We start from the raw sequence: 15575 nt of genomic DNA on the forward strand, positions 1-15575 counted from the left end.
GAGAGAGAGAGAGAGAGAGAGAGAGAGAGAGAGAGAGAGAAAGGAGGGGGAGAAGGTAAAAGGCAAAGTGATATCGGGAGATAAAACAGAACGGATATCGTTGATGCTTTGGCGAAAGTGAATTCGCGATTCTTCGCGATTCAATTTAATGAATCTATATGGAACAAAAAGATATATGGTGTGCCCGTAATCAAAAATATCTAGTTGCGAGCAGCATAGTCGCATCATCCTAATTATTTCTGTATGATAGTAACGTGTATAGTTGTGAAAAGACACAGTTACCTCTCGTACGTCAACTACATTAATGTAGTTCTGGTTGTGCCGACCAGAAATCGATTGGGGTGGCATTTCCATCATGAATAAACTTTGGTTGGGGCGACCAGGTACCGTCACTGTAACTCAGCAACCTCGCAATTCTGGTTGCAGTATAATTAGTTGTGTTGCATTTTGCTGGTTGGCACAAGCAGACTTGTGTGTGAGCCGCACACAACCGTATTGCTCTTTCCTCTGTATAGATTTTTTCGATGTCTAAAAATGACAAAAGATCTCGCGGAAACAAGAGATTACGTTGATGTAACATGCAATAACGCTGGATCACAATGCGCGAAATGCAATATTAACGACAACGACCTGGCAAATGCATCATAATATGCATTTATGACGTCGCGACAAAGGGCGCGTTGCATCTCGCAATTAAATTGATAAATTTGCATTCCGCATAATATCAACGATGAAGTATTAACGATAATTGTTGCGATAATCAAGTTACCGGTAGTCGACACGTGGAGGCATTGGTTGCGTTCAGTAGAAAAAGCTGCTTTGCAACTGTTGTAAAATTCGTGAATCTGATTGGTATATGCTCTTGGATTTTGCACCAAAATTAAGAGCATACTCCAATCAGATTCACGAATTTTACAACAGTTGCAAAGCAGCTTTCTCTGCTGAATGCAGCCATTTATTTTGCTACACTGGGTGCTCGAGAAGTCATGCGGGATCGCCTCGCGAGAATAGGTCTCTCGTCGGCGAATGTGGGGCAATCGTATTCTCGTCCAAGATCCAATTCGACGGCGGGTCTTACAGTTCGCTGAATGTGAACTTGCGAGTGCATCCCTGAAGGGATTTCTGCGCTCCAGTTTTTCCCGGAAAAAAGAAACATTTCAATTCGAAATTACGTGGCGTTTTATGACGACGAATCTATCTCTGATAGATAGACTAACGCTCGATGGGACATCTTTGTGTCGCGATTTCCTAATTCCTCGTCGAATTCTTTGTCGAATAAATCTCAGGAGGAACGTCCGGTGGTTCCTTTTCCCTGCCTCGTCGCGATACGAGTTGTGAGAGTGCGCGTCCCCGGATAAAAATACAATACACGGTAACCAGTAGCGGCTTCTCTCGTCAGGCCTTCCTCTCGTCGCGCGATTTCCCTTTTCGGATGGTAAGAAGACGCGCGCGAGGGACCTCCGGTTCGCGTCCACCAGGGTACGCCAGTCGATGGTCCAGCGCAGCATCCGCCGTCGCAGCGGCGGCGCACCCTGGCACACGGCGACCGAATTAATTCGGGGGTTGGCAGCCCCTTCTGCGCAGGAGCTCGCAAACAACGAGAGAAAGAGACGCGCGCGTGCTCCTGACGCTGTGCGACGCACCTCGCACGGGCGCGATAATTTTCGTCAAGGGTAAATTTGCAACCAGCGAGGGAAAAGGAATCCGGGAAACGATCGACGTGGCCGCGGCGACGGGGTAGCCCGTGCGAGCAGGAAAGGCTCTCCCTCTGACGAGGGGAAAATTCGCGAGAGCCTGCTCTCCGAGGAAGACGGTGCTGCGAATTAAAATGGCTGTGACTGGCCGGGCCGAGCCGTGAGTGACGAGCGGACAACGAGAGCGCTTGGACGGCTCGCAGGATCAGGATCCTCCTCGTCGAGGATCCCGAAACCGATCGCTCGCTCGCTCGCGCTGTGGTCGATGAGGTGCGGAGGAGCGCGGGCGGAGGGATGACCCGTTGCGCGCTGGTGCGCAAAAAACCTTGCTGATCGGCGGATCCTGCGCCCCGCAGGACGTGCGGGGGGTGGAGAAAGAAAATCGTCGGTAAGTGTTCCACTTGCTATCGATTGTGTTAGGCCGGCCGATGACGCCTCCCCGAATGGCGGCCGTTAATTGCGGTTGGACGGGAAAATCGAAACAAATATTAGTCGGGAATTGAAGGAAAACGCGGGGATATAGCGAGAGATAAAATGCGAATCCATCGGAAGGGGACGAAGAATCCGAAGAAAATCGCGGAAAAGAAATTTGTGTAAAAGTCGATCTTTTCATTCGCGACGAAAAATTGGGGATAAGAAGGTCGCGTCGGTAAAATATAATTCAAGAGTGATTGAAGGAACTTCTGTTCGTGGGAAGCTTTTTTTCGAAAATATGTAAGAAGGAAAAAGAACAGTCTGGAAGGCGAAGGAAGAATCGATTTTCGAAAAGCGTGAACGTGCGATTTGCGATTTTAGAAATCGAAGACGAGGAGGAGGAGGAGGAGGCAAGATTGGTCGGGTAAATTGAGAAAACGTCCTCGCGAAGGATGAGATCCTACGACGGTGAGAGCAGCTCGACGGAGGACGATGATCGCCGGGAGGGCCTGCCGGAGGCGCACCTCCAGCAAGGATCCTGGCAACGCTCGGCGTCGCATCCTACTTGGGCCTGGGAGCATCGCAATGCCGTAAGTAACTCTACACTGAGAGAAATTATCTGATAAAAAATTAACAATCGGATATTTCCGAACAAAATATCGATATATTTTTACTGTCGATTAAATTTAATCGAATACTTCCGATCATAATGGCACTTCACCACACACACACACACACATCGGATAAACCGATCCAAAAACAATAAACCGATATTTCGGATAGAAGTTTCCTGATAGAATATAAAAATTCATCGGTATTTTGATCGGAAATATCCATTTGTTAATTTCCTATCGAATAATTTCTCTCAGTGTACCAGTTTTCTGTCTAACATCTTATCGTAATATCCTGTGTATCGAATATATAGGATAAATGTCACATCTGTTGTGTGCAGAACTCATCAAACCGAACACAAGATTCCTCCAACATTTCGCAAACAATCATGTAAGATTCTGAAGATTAGTTAGAGAGGATTGCTGAATGATCACGCGCGTTACGGTAGATGAGCGGTGACGGCGATGTCTGCTGTCGTGTGCTTTGGATGAAATTGTATAAAAAAAATTCTCTATCATTTTGCAAATAACTACGTAAATTTTTCGTTATATTTGGTTATTAATTAAGAAAGACTGGTGCATGATTGTTTGTGGTGTATCGTGGTTGTTTGCGAAATGATGGAGAAATTTCGTGTTCAGTTTAATGACTTCTACATGCACATACAGTAGGTGTGCCATGAATGATCACAGACACCCTGTATAAGTTTGTCACAAAAGCGCAGTTCTACAAAGGAACACTTCTCGTCCTTAGATTCCATCGCGGCGAAGGAAGCAACAAGGACCTCGTTCCTTACATTATCCCTTGTCTGAAGTACTCGAGGACGAAACCTCCATGTCGCGAAATGGAAAACGCGTTTGGTTCTCGCGAGTACGATCTTGAAAATAGCTTTTCTGTCTAAAGCTTCGTCTACAATACACGGAGCAATACTTAGCATATGAAAAGTAAAAGTAGAAGTAAGAAATAAAACTAATTTATTTCACTCATGTACATCTAAACTCTAGCTTCCTTACGCCAGAAGTATTTATTTGACAGAAAGACTTTTGGTGTAAGGAATGTAGGAGTAAGTGAAATAAAGTATTTTTATTTCTTAATCCTCATATCGTATACAAAGTCTAAGGCTTGGTCTACAATATATGGAATAAGCGTGTAAGAAGTGTAGAAAAAGTAAAAATAATTAATTTTGTCTATATGCTTATCTTTACTTTAATTTTCTTACACTAGAAGTGTTTCTTTAACTGAAATACTTCCGGTATAAGGGAGCTGAAGTATAGGCGCAAGCGAAATAAATTGTTTTAACTTCTTACTCCTACTCACATTTCTTACACCAAGTTTACTCCATATATTATAGACCAAGCCTAAGATTCCGTTTGTAAAGCGTGTCAATTTATTTGTACCGCAGCACCCACTACCCCCACAATCCGCGGCGTCTCTCGAGTCCGTGTACTCGACACCTGGTGCCTCGCATCCGGGTGTCTCGGGTCCACCGGCGGCGTATTCATCGGAACATACACCCAGTGCACCAGGACGGAGGACCCCACTGGGTGCTGTGGGTCTCGGTGGTTTCTATTTCCAGCAACAACCTCAACCACACACCTCGTCAAGCGCACTGTCCGACGAGAATCGGCCCGATGAGAGGTACGAAAGTTTGAATTTGATTTAAACGCAGAAGCTACTTGCGACTTGCAGGCAGAGTGGAATTGGAAAAGGCTCCAATACGCAAGTACGCGTCATGGTCAGAAGGGTACTATCTACTTTTAACCGTAACTGCGTAAATATGTTATGCACAAAATTCGGCAATCGGTAATAAAGATACGTTTTGTAAAGTTTTTATATTTTATCCCTAATATAAATATGTATACTTAAGAATGTTTTTAATCAGGTATATTTGGGTATTATACGCGCACACAGAAAACTGTATACTGTATTCGAGGAAACGTTACTTGTTTCAAATATTTCACAAGTTTATATATCTGCAAATCTATTGTAAGTTCGTCATCGAATTTATTCAAAATACATTCTAAATCCTCATAAGAGTTTAGCATTTTAATAAAAAATATAAAATTAAAACGAAAATTCGATTAGAGTTGAACCAGCTTTGTCTTTGGTAAAATTTCAAGATATTCTCGTAAAGAGGATGAAATCGCGGGCACATGATATAATGAACTTCTCTAAAATTCCTGTTGAGTAGACTATTATCGAAGAAAATATTCTTTGTTGATAACAATTGGTTAGAAGAAGAAAAATAAACTGAGCAACCACACTTTTCTTAGTCACACATTCTTAGTAGAATGATATTTTTCTATGTGTATATTTGTATTATAAATAAAATATTACCATAAGATTGATACACGACAATTCCCGTAGACCTGGAGCGTCGCGACTCAACTGTCCGCCTAAGTCGAAGACGACCCGTCAGGGGAAGAGCGTGAGGCTGAATATTAACGCGAGAGAACGCAGGAGGATGCACGACTTGAACGACGCTCTGGATGAGCTACGCTCCGTCATCCCCTACGCTCACAGCCCCTCAGTGAGGAAGCTCTCAAAGATAGCCACCCTCTTATTGGCGAAAAACTACATCCTCATGCAAGGTAACGCGAGCCTATCTAACACAAAGTGACGTTGTTGCGATTTTATAAAATCTTTTGCAAGTGAAAATTGTACCTTCTAATCTCTACTCTTCTCTCAGCTGCAAAACGCGCGCCACCATTAATACGAAAATCGTATCTGGAAAGCGGATATCAAAGTTGATATTAACGAGTCCACTTAACGAGCTGATCGGTAATTCTCGGAATGTACTCGCAGGAAACGCCCTGGAGGAGCTCCGGAGAGTGATAGCCGTCCTGCAATCGCCGCACGCTCACACAACCGCCCTGCCACCCACGCCCGTCTCCTACGATCTGCTTCAGGGATTCCCGGGCAAGCTGTTTCAGGGGGTCCAGGAGATGCAAGGACTCCCGGCGAGCGGCCCTCGCGAAATCGTGACAGCCGGAGGCCCGCCGACCGACGGCACGGTCGCTAGCGGAGAATCGAATTAAGGACCTCGGTTGATTTTCTAACGAATGATTTTCTTCTCTAGGCCATGACTTTTTCGCGAGAAACTTCAGTCGATCGACGCGGAGTCAAATCGATGAAACTGGGTCGAATGGCGGGAGATGCGATTCGAAGCACGCAAAAATTCTCCAGAATGGAAGTTCTAGAGAGTGACGATTGATTGATAATTTACATAAGATTTCATCTTGCGAGATTGTTAGACTGGTTGCTATTATATAAGGGAGAAGCAAGTCTCAAGGGAGCACTCGAAGACACGAGTAATTCTTCTAATTTCGAGCAATTCCTTAGCCACGAAAGTATTAATTATTAGAGTATTGCAGAAGCGCTAATTAACCTTTCAAGGAGCAGTCTGATCTTTTCCTTTTTTTTATATTAACGCACAATAATCCCCGTATTTATTTAAAAATGAAGATGGTGCGAATCAAAAAATCCGTTTCATTTCTTCCGTGGTAATGTAGAGTCATGTTAAGATTAAATCAAGCGAACAAAGTGAACGCGGTATTATCGAGCTCTTATCAAAAAGTAAAAAAATTATTGCGAAAAATCAAAGTAAAATAAAAAAGGAATTATTTAAAAGGAGTTGGAGAAAAGCTTTCTTCACGGAAGAAATAAAACGCACACTGATTTCAAGGAAACTCCCGTTTCCCTGTCCTTGAGAGGATTAATCAAGCGCGTCTCAAAGTCCAGATGAGGTTTGGGCGGAAGTAATGCGAAAGTATGGCGAAAGTACTAGCGATTAAGCGGTTAACAGTCTAACGATCATACAGCCAATGATACAGCAATAAGACGAAGGCGCATTCTCCTTTGTCCGACGGTCGATTCTCAAAGGGAATGAGTTCTCATCAGGACATCGATCAACTTCTCTTCAGAAAACTGGAGAAAAAAAATTTGCGCGCGCAAACTTTTCAAAATTGCGATTTGATTTCATCGTTCTTCGCGCGAGAGCGAGGAAACTTGAGGAGACGAAAAGTGACGGGAGTAATATTCGCGGAAGAGTTTTGCGGCAAAATTGCGCACGTTGTCCAGAACACTCGATTCCCGGCGAGAAATGGACAGTCGGAAGGACGAGAACGTCGCTGGGACTTGGAACGCGAAAACTTCCAAGTCTCGTCCTGAAACTTGATAGTCAATATTAGTATGTGATACGTGTCGAGGAGTTCTAGTCATATACAACATAAAGATATTGAATATTCATATACACATATACAATAAATATATATATACATACATACATATATATATATATATTTAATAATCTGAAAACGAGGCATCGACTTACGACTTATTTATATACTTAAGAGTCTACTACAATGTGCCGAGGATTTATCTGCTTCTTGTGTGAGCGCGAATGAGAGAGAGAAAGAGAGTGCGATGATGTGAAGAGAGGAGAAAACAAAACGAGAACACGAGAGAGAGAGAAAGAGAGAGAGAGAGAGAGAGAGAGAGAGAGAGAGAGAGAGAGAGAGAGAGAGTCGGATGAAAAAAGTACTATTTATTACGCTATTTGTAAAAGTACGAAGTCATGTGGTCCTCACGAGGCCTGAGTTTTCTCGGCGGGGGTGAGGATAATCGCGAGGACGAAGCAGCGTCAACGAAGGCAAGAAGAACACTTGTTGTAAGAGTGTAGATATAATTGTTTAGTGCTCCGAATAAAATCTATTTAAGAAAATCATACATTGTCGAGCGCGACGAACTGTGCTCTCTTCCCGACTCCATCTAGATCTATCTTGTTAGCCAATCCTCTATCCAGGATCTATCTTAATTCGATCCAGTTTCTTTTTCGAATAATTTGATTTTGTATTGTGATGCCACGACGGCTTATCCGATCGTAAATGCGATTTCCCGTGTTCTTTCATTTAATATGAGAATGCGCGATGTTCCGACACGAACACAAGACAAAATTCGCGATCCAGGACTGTGAAGCTTAGCATCACAAAACATCGCGGGTAACGTCTTTTACACGACGTCTACATTATCTCCGTCATCTCGGCCAGAAAATCGCCTCTCCGACCGACTTTCTCCACTGAGCGACACCCAAGCCACGCGGGCCAACAAGCAGACAGCGCCGTAGCGATTTTGAAAGTTGGCGCCTTCGAAGTGGCGCCGCTCCTCGACCGCGGACGGAAGTTCCTCTTCAAGGTTAGCCGCTCTCCTTTTCACCGTCTCAAAAATACCGCCGGGATTCCCTAAAACGAATCTCGCCGGCGTTGCTAGCCGAGTTGCTTCGGGAAAGGCCTGCGCGAGGAGGTGGTAACAGCGAGTCCTACCTGCGCGCTGATAACCGCCTGTTATCGGACCTGGTTGATACACCCGCGACGATGACGACGACGCGGCAGCGGCGGCGGTAATCTAGTGGCGCCACTACGGCGCGCTCGACGAACTCAACGAGCTCTCACTCGGCCTCCTCCCGTCCCGGCAAGAGGACTGGCTAACAAACGCGACAGGCAGGCAGGCAGGCAGGCAAGCAGACAGGCAGGCAGGTAGGTCGTGCCGTTTGTGCGTGCGTGCCCTCTCGACTCCAAGATGGCTTTGCCCGGAGCAGCGCAGCGATAGCCACGGCAGAGGGAAAAGAACGCCTAGCGATCCGGCTAGAACGTTGAGAATAAACCGAGTGAACCCGGAGGTGAGGTGAGAGAAATCGTCGCCAGCACGACGGTCGCCACGACGAGGACGGTGACGGCGAGGAGGAAGGCGGCCAGTGACGTCCTCAGCCGCGCAGAAATGTGACGCTCGTCAGTGGACCGGTGAGTGCGTTCCTCGACTTTAAATAGGGTCTACAATTCGAGATGCTTTTTCGTAGCCGGAACAGCACGATGGCGTAGTTGCTGACGACGACGAGAGTGAGAGAGAAAGAGAGAGAGAGAAGGGAAGAGTGGGAGAGAGAGTATGTGTGTATGTGTAGGTGTGTGACAGAGAGAAAGAGAGATATAGAGTGCAAGAGCGAGAGAGAAGGAGAGAGGGAGAGAAGCGATCTCGAAGAAGTGGGAGACGGAAAGAGAGAGAACGAGAGAGATAGAGAAAAAGAAAGAGAGAGAAAAAGAGACGTGTTGTTGAAGATACGTTGTTAACCGTGTAGATATTGCTACTTGCGAAATAAAGTGGTGAAGAGGTTTCTCCTGGCCGTGCCACTTCGCGAGCGGCCCAGGATATCAGCGAGCTGCAGGTGCAGCCGTGCGGGCCCAGCGTCTGTCGCGGATACGTCGCTAACTTTCGTTCACGCCGAATGTTTAGTGAGACATGTCGCGAGAGAGAGAGAAGCTTCGTCACGTTTCGCATTTTTGCGAACAAACGGAGGATGACGCGCGCGCATTCATCAGACGCCCCGGCGGCATTTTGAGACGCGAGAGATCGAGCGGGTGCGAGATTGTTCCTCTCGTTTGCCTTGGGACTCGTCAATTGGCTATCTCGCAACCTACGTTGTTGTAACGTCTCTTTTTTTTTTTTATTCTTGGTCGAGGAGTACATAGGCACTGTTCGATCGTTCAGCTCAGAAACACCCTGTGCTATATACATCTACGTGCCGTGCACGTACACACCTTGCGTAATCCAACTTAAATGATCAAAGTGACGCGACAGGAGAAACCTCGTTTCGAGAAGCGCGTTCGTCGAAACTGAGAACACCCTGTATACGTAAGGGCGAGCCAGGCTTTGATAGACGAGCTTCAGGAGCGTACAAACACGCATCTTGAAACGAGAGAGAAACAGCTTGCGCATACGTAGGTCCCCGATCTGTTTCTGAAAGTGGATCTGCTAGTGAAGGGAGAACAAATTTTGTTAGCCAATTTTGACATGGCCTCATTGACTCAGCAAAATTGTTCATGTTTAAATCATTGTATAAACACTTGCAAAAATAATCGTAGTAGTTGGATTACGTTATCTGGCCGGTCAGCGATTGCGCATGTAACCTTCATCAGTGAGACTATATTTCGGAACAGGAAAATATTTATTTCACGCCCGAATCGCGCGCTTCATTATGAGCTTCATCTGAGACTAGTAATTAAATTGTTGATCTTGCCCGCGAGAGAATGCGAGAGAACGAGAGAGAGAGAGAAAGAAAGAAAGAGAAAGCCAGTTAAGATAAACAGAAACACGTATAGAGTGAAGTTTATATCTGGATAAATACGTCACCAACACACACAGATAGCGCGGGCCGCAACGATTGAGCGCGCGTTCTGTTTACAACTTTTTAAACGTCCGCGACGACGGTACGATGAAATTAATTTACTCGCAAAGAATTCTACTTGACGAGAATTTCGCCGCGAATTCGATCCACGATGAGTGAACAAGTGCGTTTGGTGATCGAAAAAAAATTTCATCTACACTTAGATCCTTGACTCTCTCTGCTGTAACTTGTAAACATCTTAAAGGATAGCAACCTTTGACTTTGAGAGACCAGTTTAGCAATACGTTTTAAACGTTTTAAACGTAGAAATTGCTTTCTTGAGTACATAAAAGAAGAAATGCAGAGATGGAAAATAAATTATATAATTGCGAATAATTATTCCAGTTATTCCAAGGAGTAAGGAAAAATCGATTATAGCAAATGCGAAGACTGAAGATAAATTATATTATAGTGCATACATTCCTTTTTATATTAACATTGACATTTTTTTGGAATAAATAACTGCAAGTAGACAATTTCCGTTTGTATAATTTCTAACTAATTTACTGCACTTGAATTACTGTGCTGAGAGTTGTAGGAACATCGTCCATTCGGTCGGTCGATCGGCCGATCGGTTGCTTCTTTGATTGTCTCGGACGCGATTCGTTTCGATTACGCTCTGTGTAATCGGTCATGCCGGTGAGAAAGAAAGAGAGAGAGAGAAAGAGAGAGTATTCCCACGCGCGGAGAGTATTTAGTCTTATATATACTCGTTTACAACGCACAACCACGAGAGCACAATAGGACGAGCTTCTTGCCGCGAGAATGGGGCACGTAGTATCGCGGGACGCGTTAATGCGCGTAATTAGAAAATGAACATTGCGCTGGCAGTCGGAAGGCGGTGGGAAGGAGGATCATGACAAACGTGATGACGGGGCTGCTTAAATCCCTCTGTCCACTGACCACTGTCGCGAGGAGATCCTCGAAGATCCTGCGGGAATCAGGACGCCCGACGCGGGTCGCGTGCTTCGCTCCAAGCACAGGGATCTCCTTCAATCGCCTGCGGATCTTCGAGATCTCGTCGGGACTCTCCTCGATCTACAACGCGATCGTGACTCCGCCGGCTTCCGCGTGCACGGCGTGGTCGATCGTTTTCCGCCAAGTTCGCGCTTCATATTTATGTAATCTCGCGTCGAGATTAAAGCTTACATAATTCAAATTCGCGCGTACGAGTCATGCGCGCATATTTAATTGCATTTTATCGGTCTATTCGTCGCTTGCGCGCTCTCTCTCCCACTCTCACTATGTGGAAAAATATTCCAGCCTTCATTTTTATCCAATGCACAGTCGCGTTTTAGTATTACATCGTTATTTCTCTCTTTATCTCACACACACGGGACTGCACGACAGAGTTGAAATTGCATGGTTTGCGCAGTCGGAATTAATTAGATCATTGAGAGAGTTTTTCGTATTCCGCGGCAATTATTTTTGCCAACTCTGCAACATATTTCTCCGTGTGAAATGCACCCGGAATCGTCCAAGTAACGATTAAGTTGGCCGATCACGCCGCAGATAGTCACGCAGATAGTCGAGAGAGAAGGACAGAGAAAGAAAGGGATCTTTTCCGCTGTCGAGTGAGAGGATTTAGCCTTACCGCTCGATCGGATGAGAGACGAGATTGCTATTGATAGTCCCGTCTCCTGTATACCTGAGGCCCACCGCGACGGGCCCAAAAGCCCCTGTTCCGCTCCCCTTTCCTCCCCTGCTCGCTCTCTCGCTCTGTTTGTCCGCGGATCGATCGCGATACCACTGCCGAGCTCCCAGAAACCAACTCCGAGCTGTGTGCGGTTTAATATCTCTTCCTCTCGGAATGATTATCGATCGGCATCCGAATTTTTCGAATATTGCGCCGGTGACCCTCCGGCTGTTGGACCTCGGATATGACATGCGACTGTACATCTTGTCTCTTATTCAATCGAAAAAATAAGATAGGTGCGCGAGTCCTTGTACATCAATACACTTAGGGAAAATGTTGCAAACCGCGATGGCGTCGCCGATGACAGCTCGATGTCATCTCGTAATTCTCGACGATTTAATTATGTTCAACGTGAAGAAATACAATAAAGAGGGAAACGAGGGAACGCAACCTGCCTCAATCGCGACGATTCTTGGTGATTATCGGACTCGAGTGGAAATTGTTTATTGGGAATTGCGAAAAAGTTTTTTCTCGCGAGGAGGAATAGTCATTTTACGTGGACGAAGTTATTTCTCCTTTCTTTTTCTTTTATGGACGCAAAATTATCGGTAGAATTTCGTAACCTACGTTTCTCATTAACGAAGAAAGCTGATATCTTCCGGTCTAAAGTTTAGGAAACTTTGTTAATTCGAATGAAATTGAAAAAGTAATCAAGAGAAGGCCGATAAGAGCTGATGATATCAGATGCGGTGATAAGTGCAAATTAATGACCGCGAAAGTTTCTCTCGATCTCTTATCACAAATCTGATTCCTGCCTTTCAACGAGATAACAGTCCCCCTACGATCTTTTCTCGAGGCAACATATATTTTTAAGACAAACATAATAAATAACAAGACTAGGGGAGACGATGGAGAGGCAGAGAGAAAGAAAAACGCGCGGAGGAACGTCGTGGGATCGATGTAAAGCTACTGATTCTGAGTGGCGCCTCGCTTTACGTCGCAATCGGGCGCATCCGTCACACTGATGCACGTGGATGGCCATTTATCGCGGTACGACGTAACACGTGTTCCACGGAAAATGCAGGCGCGTAGTAACGCACGTGTACGCACACCTCGCGGCCGTAAATAATGAATGCAATTGCGAGGGTCGCGGATTACCCGCACGCTTTGGCAAATAAAATCGTCGCCGCGTCGATACCGGCACGAAAGATGTATCGTCCAATTTTTACCGTGCGTCGAAATTAATTCCTGTTTTTTTTCTCCTACTGCACCTCCCCCTCCTTCCCCACCTACTGTCGCACGTCCGATCCGTCGCGGCCACGTGCGACGCGACGCATTATCCGATGTAACGGGAAACGGTTTAAAATTTGCTGAAATTTGCTCGCGGGGCAAGATTTACGCGGCCGGGATTTCCTCTCTCTCCCTCTCTTTCTATGCGGAAAATTTCATATTCACTGACATTCGGAGGACAGAACGCACTATTCCGAAATGTAAAACGCAAAATTTTTGATATTTTTAAAATTCCATACACAGAACGTCGCTATGTCGCTTTTTTTTTTTAATTAAATTATTAAGTAAAACTCTTTTGGAATGAAAATCCAAGCAAATCTAGCAAAAATATTTTTTTGATTGAATCGTAAAAGGGATTTATTTTACCGATAATCAGTACGTGTCGATTTTTAGTGGAAACAATCCCTCTTTACTGCCCCATATTATGTCTCATTGATTTCGATTAAGTAAGATTATGTCCTTGCGTGTGCTGACATTATCTATGTTCGCAAAGTGCATTATTAATGGAAATACAGTCGCTACTACATACAGAAAAATACCTACTGCGCTTGAGTAAATGTTACTTATCTCTAAAAGTACTATACAAGTTATAAGTTAAGTTTATATATTCGCAAATCTATTATCAATTTATCACGAACATCAAATTTGTTCGAAATACACTCCTGATTCCTAGTAGGTTTAACAAGCAAGGAAATAAAGCATGGAAACAAAAGTTCAATTTGCTCACTACATAACTTTTTTTCAACAAAGTTTCATAATATTCTTGTGAAAGAGAATAAATTCTTCTGTTGACTACAAGACAATAAGCTCAAGATAAGGAGCTGTTCTCAAATTTCTGATGAGTTATTTAAGAGAATATATTTTAAGAGACTATTATCAAGGAGATATTCTTTGTTGATGATAATCATTATTTAAAAGTAATTACTTAAAAGTAATAGTGAGCAATCATTTTCCTCAGCAATAAAATATATTTCTGTGTGTATTAACTGCGAGATTTATGTGTGTATTAGCGAGATTTTACTGATTATTGAACTAACAGTTATAAGTACAGCCTTTCGGTGAAGGATAGAGAGCCTTAGAGAGAAGTAATATGACAGCATAGTTATTTTTTTAAATTTGATCATGATAGAACTTCATTTCCGGCGCGTTGCAATGTACCGGTCGCGAAGGCTCATTACCACGAGCGAGAATACGGAATCACGTGTGCGGCAAGCAGTCCCATCATCTGCGTGCATCGTCGGACAGGCAGCTGGGAGGACTTTACGGTTTATCGCGCGTCGAGCGACCTCACATTCGGCGCATAACGGCGCGCTGACGCACTTCCGGCGTGCTTATCTCTCTCGCAGGTAACTCGCTCGTGTGACGTGCGCGCAGAAAATCGGCGATTGCGCGCTGATGAGACGCGCCCACGCGAAAATTGAGCGCCCCCCCTCGGGAGCGCGGGGTCTGAATTTCACCGGAAATCGGCCGCGCGAAAATCGATATTTTCAACGCGAACACAATTCCCACCCTGTTCACAGCTTCGCGCGATCACAGATTTCTACACACCAGACTGCTAATTCCCTTATGTATGATATCCAAAAAATGGACCTCGAAAAGTACAATTGCATATGAGAAATGAGTATCTGCGCTTGCGCGACGCGAATAGTACGGAAGAGAGGAGGTGATAAAAATATGTAATATGGCCGATAATTGAGTCAATCAGATGTAACTATCCAACTTACACGGAGAGAATATTGTAGTAACAATTATAATACAATTTTATAGCTACGGGAATAGACTGGTACTATGATAAAAATTATAATAAGACAGTAAAAGTGATTATGAACATATTATAGTAAAAATTACCATAATTGTAGTAAAAATTCATCAATCATGGTTATTTTTACTATATCTTATTATAATTCTCGTAATAGTACTAATCTATTCCCGGATTATTATCTATAAATTATATTGTAATTTTTACAATATTCTCTCCGTATACATATCACCAATTATCTCACCAACATATTATTTACATGACGCATATATATGAATTTAGGCTATTCTTTGAAGTCATGTGTGCTCTTCATTCATGTTAAAGCTTAATCTACAATGTGCTCTTTGCTACTTGTTTCTTGTTCTCTGTCTTTTTTTAGTTTAAGGCTTAAGGTTTGAGTCAGAAAGAAATGAAGAAATAAGGAAACAAATAGCACATTGTAAATCAAGCTTTACAGTCTAGTAATACATAGAAGGGGGTAATGCATTTGCAATATATCCCGTTCGATTTATTTTGCGTCACGACGGTTTCCTTTATTCGATTCATGAGGTCAGATTTTTCTGGAGAGTGGCCTGAAAAATTTGGGGGACAGAATTGTTCGTTTAAAGGAGTCAATGACCCGGCACGGTGATGGCGAATAACTGGAAATAGTTCCTCACTTGCATCATTAAAAACCGGCTCGGAAATTCGGTAGTCGCCACGACGAGCGCGCTGTTTGAAAATTTGTCGAAGAATAAATTGCAAAGTAAGAGATACTTCTCGTTATCTCTCTCAGATAATTTTTTAGATATCGATAACCCAATCCAACCGATGAAGTGTGTCCGCGCATTTTCAAAATGTTCCTCTTGCCCACATTTTATTCAGGCGATTCAATTTTCTCCCTTAACCCTCTGCAGCACAGAACCTTCTATTCTAATAAAATATTCATATCACGTGTCTAGAATGACAACCCAAGAG

The 15575-nt window shown here is 44.1% G+C and overlaps 2 protein-coding genes across 4 annotated transcripts in view; both read left to right on the forward strand.

Annotated features, from left to right (window-relative positions):
* Window positions 1-1578: 1578 nt before the first annotated feature.
* LOC116847308 (class E basic helix-loop-helix protein 22) lies at window positions 1579-7443 on the forward strand. 2 transcript variants are annotated; one of them, XM_032822165.1, is made up of 5 exons: window positions 1579-2082; window positions 2490-2698; window positions 4120-4355; window positions 5085-5308; window positions 5523-7443. In XM_032822165.1, the coding sequence occupies exons 2-5, from the start codon at window positions 2561-2563 to the stop codon at window positions 5753-5755; spliced, it is 831 nt and encodes a 276-aa protein (XP_032678056.1). In that variant the 5' UTR covers window positions 1579-2082; window positions 2490-2560; the 3' UTR covers window positions 5756-7443. The 2 variants fall into 2 exon arrangements, with proteins under 2 accessions (XP_032678056.1, XP_032678057.1); XM_032822166.1 differs by lacking the exon at window positions 1579-2082 and adding an exon at window positions 2109-2408.
* Window positions 7444-8003: 560 nt separating this feature from the next.
* The window catches only part of LOC116847268 (serine-rich adhesin for platelets), a 54523-nt gene continuing 46951 nt past the window's right edge, over window positions 8004-15575 (forward strand). The window contains exons 1-2 of one of the 2 annotated variants that reach the window (XM_032822082.1): window positions 8004-8251; window positions 8314-8515. The gene's annotated coding sequence lies outside the window, so the exon portion shown is untranslated. Of the gene's footprint in view, window positions 8516-15575 lie in introns of both variants that reach the window. The other variant, XM_032822081.1, reaches the window with a different exon arrangement.

The sequence above is a fragment of the Odontomachus brunneus genome, unplaced genomic scaffold (genome assembly GCF_010583005.1).
Source record: "Odontomachus brunneus isolate Ranch 3 - 2012 unplaced genomic scaffold, Obru_v1 Obru_scaffold_076, whole genome shotgun sequence".
In the NCBI taxonomy this organism is placed as follows: domain Eukaryota; kingdom Metazoa; phylum Arthropoda; class Insecta; order Hymenoptera; family Formicidae; genus Odontomachus; species Odontomachus brunneus.

Coding starts and splice junctions, on each gene's coding strand:
- LOC116847308 (XM_032822165.1), top strand. CDS start 2,561: ATGAGATCCTACGACGGTGAGAGCAGCTCGACGGAGGACGATGATCGC. Junction 2,699..4,119: donor CCTGGGAGCATCGCAATGCC/GTAAGTAACTCT, acceptor TTTGTACCGCAG/CACCCACTACCCCCACAATC. Junction 5,309..5,522: donor AAACTACATCCTCATGCAAG/GTAACGCGAGCC, acceptor ATGTACTCGCAG/GAAACGCCCTGGAGGAGCTC.